Source organism: Aptenodytes patagonicus, chromosome Z (genome assembly GCF_965638725.1).
Source record: "Aptenodytes patagonicus chromosome Z, bAptPat1.pri.cur, whole genome shotgun sequence".
NCBI lineage: Eukaryota > Metazoa > Chordata > Aves > Sphenisciformes > Spheniscidae > Aptenodytes > Aptenodytes patagonicus.
Genome location: NC_134982.1, coordinates 27217103 through 27229507, shown reverse-complemented (window position 1 = coordinate 27229507; position 12405 = coordinate 27217103). Strand labels below are relative to the sequence as shown.

Below are 12405 nucleotides of genomic sequence, written 5' to 3'. Positions count from 1 at the left end.
AACGCAAGGAAGACTGGAGTATCGAACCTGCATCCAGAAGTCTGACTGGAACACTAACTGAACTACAGGACTATCAGACAGGTAGAGAAGTCATAGAAACCAAAAAGTAAATGGAGCATACAGACACTATTAGAAAAAAACATTACTACTTCTTACTCAAATGCTCACAGAAGATGGAGTAATTAGATGTAGGAGAGTATGTAAACTGTTGACTGATCTTCACATCAAAAATCCATCCCCTCCAGAATTCTGATTTTGACCAACTTCAGGGCGAGTCTTCTGAAATTACTTGCTCATTAGAAATAGGCCAAAAGACAGCCGTGCCACCAGTATATGATCTGTATCGCTGAATTGTGGAGCTACCAGTCATGATCTTTATTGAAACATCTGCTGAGACTGCCTGTTAAAGACTCTATTTGCAGGCAAGCCAACTGGGCCTGCCTGTGGACAGGTTAATTTGATAGCCTCTTCACCAGTTCCCAGTACTGCTGCTTCTTCAACTGCTGCTTCTTCAGAAAACTACACTCTCTCCCTTGGTCCTGTGGTGAACCAGTGCTATCAGATATGGCATTTGTACAAGTAAATTTGGACAATGTGACAATAAAAGTTCACATGCTTTCTATAAGCAGTTCCCAAATCCTACTACCAAGGACACAACTGTTAGTTACAACTCCACTGACAAGTAACCATGAAGCTTATTCTAGTCCAGGTAAGGTGGAATTTGCAGCTACAGCAGTTTGAAAACTTGCATTGTGATGCCTAGGATGTTTGCATGAAGTGAAAACTTGTGAAGGATGTACAGGCCCTCTAAACCATTAAGGAAACCTTTATAGAACGTTAGTTTCCTTAGTTTTCCTTTGCTACGGGAGCTAGACATCCATTTTACTACCAGTCAGGAATTCATGGAAACTAGAAGGGAGTGAGGCCAGTTTCTCCAGATAGTGCCGCTGTATTTTTTACCATAAAAAAATACCTTTTTATGGTATTTGCAAGGATGATTTCAAAATCTTACCACTGACATCATAAAAGCATAGGATACTGTAAGAACCAGAGATAAGAAAAAAAATAAAAGCTATATTTGAAGATGCAATCATATCTGGAGATTGGATGAAAGATGGACGTGAGGAAAAATTTCTTTACTGAAAGAGTGGTTAAACATTGGAACAGGCTGCCCAGGGAAGTGGTGGAGTCACCATCCCTGGAAATATTTAAAAGACGTGTAGATGAGGTGCTTAGGGACATGGTTCAGTGGGCATGGTGGTGTTGGGTTGACGGTTGGACTCGATGATCTTAGAGGTCTTTTCCACCGTTAATGATTCTATAATTCTATGGATAAAAGGTCTTTTAGTAATCAAGTTAGATTTCAGCATCTTCCAGTTCTGCACCAATCACCAATAAGCTCTGTAATCTGAACTAGTAAAATAAACTTTGCCTGTCATGAAGAGAAGAAACGGAAGCACCAATTTAAGTTAAAATTACATGGAATAGCCTGCTGTCCAGATACTGCTGTGCCTTGCTGGCACTAACAGACCATTACTGCCAAACTCCTCCAAACAGTTTTGATACTATCAGGAAATCAGAGGACACTCTGTGTATGGAGAATAATTCAGGCCAAAAAATCTTTTGTGTGCTGGAACCAGATGCTAACAAAAAATAAACCTCTCAAATAGCAGGAAGGGACTTAAAATCCAGTCTCTCTTGTTAGGTTATATGATAAAAGGCTTGTTTGCACACAAAGGAGTACAGAGGTGGGAGAAACTCCAATAACATCCTGACCGAGCTACTCCCAGGGCCATCACATGAGAGCACTTAGCTCATAATAAAAAAAAAAAAAATCACCAGAAGGAAGGAGCCCCTGCCCAGGTTCTTCATAGGGCTGCCACAGAAAAGCCATCAGCTTTATGGTCCTGAAATGAACCTATCATGACTTAGAGAGGCTCTCCAGAGCACCTTTCAGACTTAGGGGTGTTACTAGCTACAGGGCTATGAGACTTACTATGCAATGCCAGAAAGAGCATTTTAGGATTGTACAAGACTTACTATGGGATATTTACGGGAGAAATGAAAGGCAGGGAAAGGGAGGGACCTAGATGATTTCTGGAGGAACAAGCATAGGAAAATAGAGGAATAAGTGCATAAAAGGAGACAGTTGTATGTAAACACTTTGCTGCTCAGCACACTTGTCTGGCCATGCTCTGCACCTGATGACCGCAGTCCGTTCTGTCTTCTCATTAAACTATTTCTAACTATTTTCCTGGGTGAGGCAATCTCTATTCTGTGTGTATGTGTGATATGGAGGTCTAAGCTCCAGCAACTGGAGTCAGGCCACAGGTTATAGGGACCCCTGTAACTGCAGTACCAGCAACCAGAGCAAGTATGTATGTCAGCGTGTGATTGCTAGAGAACATCAAGCCAGACTAGGTGGCTTAGGAAGCCTGGTATCAAAGTGGAGCCATGGGTCTGGGCTGGACATATATGTGTGTCTCTGAGTGAGACAACTGGAGATTCTGGCTACCAAAAGGACCAGGGCATCCAGGCCAACTACTGGAGAAGACTGTAAGGTCTGGAGGTTGACTGAGATACCCATTATGTGTGTCTCAGTCTCTCTGTTTCTCTCCCCTGTTCCTCTCCACACAATGGGAGACAACTGGAGACAAGGGGATATAAGGGCCAGTTACTGCATAGTCTGAGTGTCTCAATCCAGCTACTCTGGGATTCATAGTGTTTGAGTGAAAGGGTGGAGGCATGTGTGTGTCTGACTGAGGGGGTCTGTAACAGCAAGTACAGCGGGGTTGCAAGCACTGTGCGCTTGTATGTGCCAGTGCCAGCGACTGGGAAGACTGGGGATCCGAAGCCAGCTACTGGAAAGACTGAGCACCTAGGATCATTACTGGGGAATCCATATTGTACATATATAGGTCCACTAACGGGCCTGCATCCTGATCAGCCAGAGAGTGCAACAGGATAAGGCTGTTGGTGCTGGTTTTGCCTGCATGAGTGCTGTTTTCTGTCTGTGCTGATCTGTATAGCTGGCTGTATGCAAGTGTGCTGTACATGCGTGTGTGGGTGCCCATTAGGAAAACATGCTCAGCCTCGCTACTGGTTGGTCTGAGGAGGCATGGAACTGCAGCAGCCTCAGGCTACCTGAACTGGAACCCCTAACACCCTCCTCTTTTTGGCATTGGCGAAATAAAAGGGAAATAAGTAGTAGAATAAATGCCTGCCTTTGTTTTGGAAAGGTACAGGTTCTGTTGCCTCCACCTGTGTAAACCAGTACCCACCTCTTCATAAGAACTCTTCCACAACAAGAATTTCTGAAGAGGGAAGAGGAAGATTTGGATTTGCATAGATAAGATTTCTACAATTTAGTATTCACCTGTACTGCAAACTACAGCAAATGCCTTCGGGATTGTCCTGGTTTCGGCAGGGACAGAGTTAATTTCCTTCCTAGTAGCTGGTACAGTGCTGTGTTTTGGATTTAGGATGAGAACAAAGTTGATAACGCACCGATGTTTTAGTTGTTGCTAGGTAACGCTTACACTAGCCAAGGACTTTTTAGTTTTCCATGCTCTACCGACTGAGAAGGCTGGAGGTGCACAAGAAGCTGGGAGGGGGCACAGCCAAACTGGCCACAGGGACATTCCATACCATGTGACGTCATGCTCAGTACATGAACTGGGGAAAGCTGGCAGGGGGGGGCCGCTGCTCGGGGACTGGCTGGGCATCGGTCGGCAGGTGGTGAGCAATTGTACTGTGCATCACTTGCTTTGTGCATTATTAATTATTATCATATTATTATTATCATCATTTTATTTCAATTATTAAACTGTTTTTATCTCAACCCACGAGTTTTTCTCACTTGTGTTTTTCCAATTCTCCCCCCCATCCCACCGGGGGTGGAAGGGGAGTGAGCGAGCAGCTGCGTGGTGCTTAGTTGCCGACTGAGGTTAAACCACGACAGTCCTTTTTGGCACCCAACGTGGGGCTCGAAGGGTTTGAGATAATAACAGATTAACCGGAGTGTATTAAGGAACTTATATCTGTTAATAGTTGTGGGTCACATGTTGGTTCCTCTGTTCTCAATATTGATTTGTCTAATCTGCATTGTGCTCTTTTTCCTGCTGTACATGTTAAAGATTGGTGTTGGTTTTTGCAGTTTGCTGTAGTCTGCAGTGATTGGTGATGTCTCGCTTGTGAGGTTTGTTTTTAGAACACTGACCTTGACATTAGTGTGGTATGTAAGTTTCACAATGAAGCCGTTACTGTACCACGGAGACCATTTCGTGCAGACAACTAGCAATTACAGTGACTTTTCTGAGAGTTTCTTTACGGAGGAAATATAGAATGGCAGTGTCACTACCTTCTTCTAGGATGTTTCCTCCTTCATTACAGTAACTTTTCAGTATTTTGAACATCCTTGGGTAGTTAAGATACTTCTATTGGTACTTCTTTGGAATATTGTTTTGGTTTTGTCTAAGGTTAATAAGCAATTTAAGAATATCATCCAGAGATCTGCCCCAAGGCTGGATAGTTACGAGTGGCAGGGTGTGTGGGACAAGATGGGCAAGTACCTAGGCCAATGGGCACCCCCAGTGTTTTGGAACTTCACCCCTGAGCAAGTGCAGAATCCTGAAAAGTTAGTAGAATATTTGGACAAAGCATGCTGTCACCCTGGTGACTCCAGAGAGATGCAGATCACTGCAACGTGCTGGGGCCTGGCCCATGCCTACTGAGCCCTGTTCAACACCATTCAGTACCCTCAAAGGGAAGAGAAGGTCTCTGGCTCTGACAGTAAAACAACACGCCCTGCGGCCACTCAGACTCCGGCAACAGGCCCTGCAGCCACTCCGACCCCGGCGACAGACCCTGCGGCTGAACCAAAGAACCAGCCTGTGCCGGTATCAGTCGCCCCTGTACACAAGAAGAAATCTTGGAAGCGGAGTCGGCTCGTTTAGTAAGGGAGGAAGAAGCTTCTTCTAAAAGGGGGCTGGAGGAAGAAGTGTACGGGGCAGACTACCCTGGCGAAGGGCCATCACAAGAACGGGAGGAGGAGAGCCGGCCGCTGATTGGGGAGGAAGAACTCAAACGAGGCAGTGACCACCCGACTCCTATCCCTGAGTGAGCTGTGAGATATATGAAAAGATTTCAGCCGCCGTCCAGGTGAGCATATTGTCACCTGGCTGCTCCGATGCTGGGATAACGGAGCCAGTAACCTGGAATTAGAGGGTAGGGAAGCCAAGCAGCTGGGATCCCTTTCTAGGGAAGGGGGCATTGACAAAGCGATTGGAAAAGGGACACGAGTCCTCAGCCTTTGAAGGCGACTCCTGTCAGGCGTGAAGGAAAGGTATCCCTTTAAGGAAGATGTCATATGTCACCCAAGCAAGTGGATCACCGTGGAGAAGGGTATCCAGTTTCTGAGAGAATTAGCTGTGCTGGAGGTGATTTATGATGACCTGAACAATGAACAACTATCCAAAGATCCAGACGAAGTCAAGTGCACACGACCCACGTGGTGGAAGTTTGTAAGGAGCTCACCATCGTCACATGCCAATTCATTGGCAGTGATGACCTGGAAAGATGGAGAGGAACAAACGGTGGATGAATTGGCTAGTCAACTCCAGCAATACGAGGAAAGTCTCTCTTTCTCCCTCGTCTCAGCTGTGGAGAAACTGTCCCGGGAGATCCAGCAACTCAGAGAGGATAGGTCCTACTCCTCACCTGTACGGACCAGTATCTCAGCTATTAGGAGTCAGCATTCTTTTGCTCAAGAGGGGATATAGAATCATAGAATCATTGAGGTTGGAAAAGACCTCTAAGATCATCGAGTCCAACTGTCAACCCAACACCACCATGCCCACTAAACCATGTCCCTAAGTGCCTCATCTACACGTCTTTTAAATACCTCCAGGGATGGGGACTCCACCACTTCCCTGGGCAGCCTGTTCCAATGTTTCACCACTCTTTCAGTAAAGAAATTTTTCCTTACATCCAATCTAAACCTCCCCTGGCGCAACTTGAGGCCATTTCCTCTCGTCCTATCACTAGTTACTTGGGAGAAGAGACCGACACCCACCTCGCTACAACCTCCTTTCAGGGAGTTGTAGAGAGCGATGAGGTCTCCCCTCAGCCTCCTTTTCTCCAGGCTAAACAACCCCAGTTCCCTCAGCCCCTCCTCATAAGACTTGCTCTCCAGACCCTTCACCAGCCTCGTTGCCCTTCTCTGGACACACTCCAGCACCTCAACGTCCTTCTTGTAGTGAGGGGCCCAAAACTGAACACAGTATTCGAGGTGCGGCCTCACCAGGGCCGAGTACAGGGGCACGATCACTTCCCTACTCCTGCTGGCCACACTATTTCTGATACAGGCCAGGATGCCATTATAGTGCATACACACCACGGGGCACCCTGTGGTTTTACCTGCGTGACCACGGAGAGGACATGAGGAAGTGGGATGGAAAACCTACCGCAGCCCTAGGGGCACGGGTACGCGAATTGCAAGGGAAAACAATCACAGAAAGAGGTTCTTCCAGGAAAATTGCTGCTCCAGTTTCCAGCGGGCAGTTCCCCAGACAGGGTAGAAGGGCTGATCTTACTCCTGATCTTAATGAAGAAACTTCTGACTCATACGTACAAGAAATGAGAAATGAGTACTGTGATGAGGATTAGAGGGGCCCTGCCTCCAGCCAGGGGGAGGAAAGGGACAACCGGGTTTACTGGACTGTGTGGATTCAATGGCCTGGCACATCAGACCCACAGGAGTATAAGGCTCTAGCAGACACCGGTGCACAGTATACCCTAATGCCATCAAGATATATAGGGACAGAACCCATCTGTATTTCTGGGGTGACGGGGGGATCCCAACAGCTAACTGTATTGGAGGCTGAAGCAAGTCTAACTGGGAATGGGTGGCAAAAGCATCCTGTTGTGACTGGCCCAGAGGCTCCGTGCATCCTTGGCATAGACTACCTCAGGAGAGGGTATTTCAAGGACCCAAAAGGGTACCGGTGGGCTTTTGGTATAGCTGCCTTGGAGACGAAAGAAATTAAACAGCTGTCCACCTTGCCTGGTCTCTCGGAGGACCCCTCTGTTGTGGGATTGCTGAAGGTCAAAGATCAACAGGTGCCAATCGCTACCACCACGGTGCACCAGCGGCAATATCGCACCAACCGAGACTCCCTGATTCCCATTCATGAGCTGATTCGTTGACTGGAGAGCCAAGGAGTGATCAGCAAGACCCACTCACCCTTTAACAGTCCCATATGGCCAGTGCGGAAGTCTAACGGAGAGTGGAGACTAACAGTAGACTATCGTGGCCTAAATGAAGTCACGCCACTGCTGAGTGCTGCTGTGCCAGACATGCTAGAACTTCAGTACAAATTGGAGTCAAAGGCAGCCAAGCGGTATGCCACAACTGATATCGCTAATGCGTTTTTCTCAATCCCTTTGGCAGCGGAGTGCAGGCCACAGTTTGCTTTCACTTGGAGGGGCGTCCAGGACACCTGGAACCGACTGCCCCAGGGGTGGAAACACAGCCCCACCATTTGCCATGGACTGATCCAGACTGCACTGGAACAGGGTGAAGCTCCAGATCACCTGCAATGCGTTGATGACATCATCGTGTGGGGCAACACAGCAAGAGAAGTTTTTGAAAAAGGGAATGAAATAGTCCAAATCCTGCTGAAGGCCGGTTTTGCCATAAAACAAAGTAAGGTCAAGGGACCTGCACAGGAGATCCAGTTTTTAGGAATAAAATGGTAAGATGGACGTCGTCAGATCCCAATGGATGTGATCAACAAAATAACAGCCATGTCCCCACCAACTAGCAAAAAGGAAACACAAGCTGTCTTAGGTGTCGTGGGTTTTTGGAGAATGCATATTCCAAATTACAGTCTGATTGTAAACCCTCTCTATCAAGTGACCCGAAAGAAGAACGATTTCAAATGGGGCCCTGAGCAACGACAAGCTTTTGAACAAATTAAACGGGAGATAGTTCATGCAGTAGCCCTGGGGCCAGTCCGGGCAGGACAAGATGTAAAAAATGTGCTCTACACCACAGACGGGGAGAACGGCCCTGCCTGGAGCCTCTAGCAGAAAGCACCAGGGGAGACTCGAGGTCGACCCCTAGGGTTTTGGAGTCGGGGATACAGAGGATCTGAGGCCCGCTGTACTCCAACTGAAAAAGAGATATTGGCAGCCTGTGAAGGGGTTCGAGCTGCTTCGAAAGCGATCGGCACTGAAGCACAGCTCCTCCTGGCACCCCGACTGCCAGCGCTGGGCTGGATGTTCAGAGGGAGGGTCCCCTGTACACATCATGCAACTGATGCTACGTGGAGTAAGTGGGTCGCACTGATCACACAACGGGCTCAAATAGGAAACTCCAGTCGCCCAGGAATCCTGGAAGTGATCATGGACTGGCCCGAGGGCAAAGATTTTGGAATATCGCCAGAGGAGGAGGTAACGCATGCTGAGGAGGCCCCACTGTATAATGAACTACTAGAAAATGAGAAGCAATATGCCCTGTTCACTGATGGGTCCTGTCGTCTTGTGGGAAAGCATCGGAGGTGGAAGGCTGCTGTATGGAGTCCTATGCAACGAGTTGTAGAAACTACTGAAGGAGAAGGTGAATCGAGCCAATTTGCAGAAGTAAAGGCCATCCAGCTGGCTTTAGACATTGCTGACCGAGAAAAGTGGCCAGTGCTCTATCTCTATACTGACTCATGGATGGTGGCAAATGCCCTGTGGGGGTGGTTGCAGCAATGGAAGCAGAGCAACTGGCAGCGCAGAGGCAAACCCATCTGGGCTGCCGCATTGTGGCAAGATATTGCTGCTCGGGTGGAGAACCTGGTTGTAAAAGTCTGTCACGTCGATGCTCACATACCCAAGAGTCGGGCTACTGGAGAACATCAAAACAACCAGCAGGTGGATCAGGCTACTGAGATTGAAGTAGCTCAAGTGGATCTGGACTGGCAACATAAGGGTGAATTATTTATAGCTCGGTGGGCCCATGACACTCCAGGTCACCAAGGAAGAGATGCAACATACAGATGGGCTCTTGATTGAGGGGTGGACTTGACCATGGACACTATTGCACAGGTTATCCATGAAAGCGAAACACGCGCTGCAATCAAGCAAGCCAAGCGGTTAAAGCCTCTCTGGTATGGAGGACGATGGCTGAAATATAAATATGGGGAGGCCTGGCAGATCGATTATATCACACTCCCACAAACCCGCCAAGGCAAGCGCCACGTGCTTACAATGGTGGAGGCAACCACCGGATGGCTGGAAACATATCCCGTGCCCCATGCCACCGCCCGGAACACTCTCCTGGGCCTTGAAAAGCAAGTCCTATGGCGACATGGCACCCCAGAAAGAATTGAGTCAGACAACGGGACTCATTTCCGAAACAACCTCATAGACACCCGGGCCAAAGAGCACGGCATTGAGTGGGTGTATCACATCCCCTGTCATGCACCAGCCTCTGGGAAAATCGAACGATACAATGGACTGTTAAAGACTACACTGAGAGCAATGGGTGGCGGGACATTCAAACATTGGGATACGCGTTTAGCAAAGGCCACCTGGTTAGTGAACACGAGGGGATCTGCCAATCGAGCAGGCCCTGCCCAGTCAGAACTTTTACGTACTGTAGGTGGGAATAAAGTCCCTGTAGCGCACATAAAAAATAAGCTGGGGAAAACAGTCTGGGTTATTCCTGCCTTGGGCAAAGGCAAACGCATCCATGGGATTGCTTTTGCTCAAGGACCTGGGTGCACTTGGTGGATAATGCGGAAGGATGGGGAAGTCCGATGTGTACCTCAAGGGGATTTGATTTTGGGTGAGAATAGCCAATGATCTGAATTATGTGATGTTAAGTACTAATTATAGTTATAATAGTTATACTAATAATACACAGATATACTAATAATACTAGTATACTAGCCATACTAATGTTATTACAATAAGAATCACCCAGACTAATGAAGAATAACTTCAGTGAAACCAAGCAAAGCACAGTGATGATGGTACCAGAACTGACTTCAACATGAAACAATCCAACACGACACACCATCTCCATTTTTTCCTGCCCTGGAAGATTATTACGACAGATGGAGCCCGAAGTCATGGACTAAATGAACTCACCAAACATTTTAGAGGGATGGCCCACAGACTAAGGGAATGATATCTCTGTCTGTGTGTGTGTATATATATATAGAAAAAAAGGGGGTGGTGATTAATGAAAATGTACTGGAAAATGTGAGACTTGAGCATGACGCAGATGGTATAGAATAAGGGGTGGATATTGTCCTGGTTTCAGCAGGGACAGAGTTAATTTCCTTCCTAGTAGCTGGTACAGTGCTGTGTTTTGGATTTAGGATGAGAACAAAGTTGATAACGCACCGATGTTTTAGTTGTTGCTAGGTAATGCTTACACTAGCCAAGGACTTTTTAGTTTTCCATGCTCTACCGACTGAGAAGGCTGGAGGTGCACAAGAAGCTGGGAGGGGGCACAGCCAAACTGGCCACAGGGACATTCCATACCATGTGACATCATGGTCAGTACATAAACTGGGGAAAGCTGGCCGGGGGGGGGCCGCTGCCCGGGGACTGGCTGGGCATCGGTCGGCAGGTGGTGAGCAATTGTACTGTGCATCACTTGCTTTGTGTATTATTATTATCATATTATTATTATCATCATCATTTTATTTCAATTATTAAACTGTTTTTATCTCAACCCACGAGTTTTTCCTCACTTGTGCTTTTCCATTTCTCTCCCCCATCCCACCGGGGGTGGAGGGGGAGTGAGCGAGCAGCTGCGTGGTGCTTAGTTGCCGACTGAGGTTAAACCACGACAGGGATGAAAGATACAGATGCTAAATGCAGAAATCTTCAATTCTGAGAATACCCATCAAAATAGTTGCTACACAGATGACAATAACCGTATATTAAAAACAAAAGATAGTGTATCAATTTCTTTTTGTACCTCTTCATAGTTATCCTGTTATTCTAGCAAGTAAGAGACTTGTCTGAATTCCAACCACATCAGCTGAGTGACAGAATGTCTACACACACTTCATACTTTTTAAGAAACGGATCTGATATATTTGAGACACACAACCCCCCCAGTAGCCTTAATAAACATAGCCCACAACTATCTTAAATTGCTTTTCAGTATTTGTCAGAACCACCTACCTGTACAGTTTTTGGATTGCATGGGCTGCGTTCTTCCTCACATAAGGAGATAAATCAGAAGAGGCTTCCTTAATAGCAAGCATCATAATAGGAACAATAATTGGGACACGGATACTGGATAAAACTCTTAAAGCACTTGCGCGGATTAACTGATTAGGATCCTAAAGAATGAGAGAGAAGAGGAGAAATAAAATAAGATAGTGCAGAAATGCATCATTAAATTCTCTGCAGTGTTTACACTAATTAGTGACCGCACATTAAAACCTGTAAATCTATCTATCAGTCAGGCTTGCAAGCTAAGGCCACACTAATAAGAAAATGTGCCAAACTTCACACAAGAAACTTTCAACAACCAAACAAAGTAAAAGAAAGCAAGAAAGAAAACATTGAAACATTATGAAAATCTGGAAATCTGGCAAAGGAAAACATTAATATAATTAACTTTCCCAAGCAAAATATGGGAATGATGGATAAAAAAGACTAATATTTTATTGCATGAACTGAAACATTTTCTGCAATCCAAGTGGAATTCAGGTATTCTGAAAAACACACCTAGCTCAGTTGTATTACTTAAATATAAGAACCATCAAATGAAAATGTGTTTCTCAGTTGCAACACTCCCACTCAAGTTCTTGGCAACACATCCATTTTATGTTTTACTGCAAGATATAAACTGAAGCCAGTAACAAAAATGAATTTTCTTACAAACATATCAAAATATTAAGCTAAATGTTTTGAGACTTTCTTCTATTTCCTAACCTCCCTTCTTTCATCCCAGTACTTGTTCCCCTTTTATAATGCTAGGGTTAGCTTGGAGATCCAACAACAGCACAAAATGTCTGTATTTGGAGGAACTGTTATGCAAACCTCGTCCATTAATCATGGGCTTGGGACACACAGGAAAAATGTTGCTTAATTGAGTACTAAATCCTCTAAAATCTAGCAAACTGAAATTGCAGCAGCATTGATTCAGTGTACTGTTTGCCAGAAGGGCACTTCCCAAAGAACATTTCTCCCAAGGACTGAGAGTTGGCAACGTGGGTTTTCAGACTGGTATCACTTAATGATCAGTTCATCTAAGCCCTCAAAATTCCTACATCTTAGCAGCTTCTAAGTAATAAGTATCTGGATGGTGAAAGCACTTAATTTGACAGCTTTTGGAAAAACAACTTGTTCTTATCAGAGTTTGCAAAGCTCATCACCAATCACACAAGT

General features: G+C 46.0%; 1 protein-coding gene across 5 annotated transcripts in view; it reads right to left on the bottom strand.

Annotated features, from left to right (window-relative positions):
* The window catches only part of AP3B1 (adaptor related protein complex 3 subunit beta 1), a 169445-nt gene that overhangs the window by 130330 nt on the left and 26710 nt on the right, over positions 1 to 12405 (bottom strand). For all 5 annotated transcript variants that reach the window (XM_076363229.1, XM_076363228.1, XM_076363227.1 and 2 more), the window contains exon 5: positions 11191 to 11351. In XM_076363229.1, coding sequence (XP_076219344.1) covers positions 11191 to 11351 — 161 coding nt within the window. The remainder of the gene's footprint in view (positions 1 to 11190; positions 11352 to 12405) is intronic.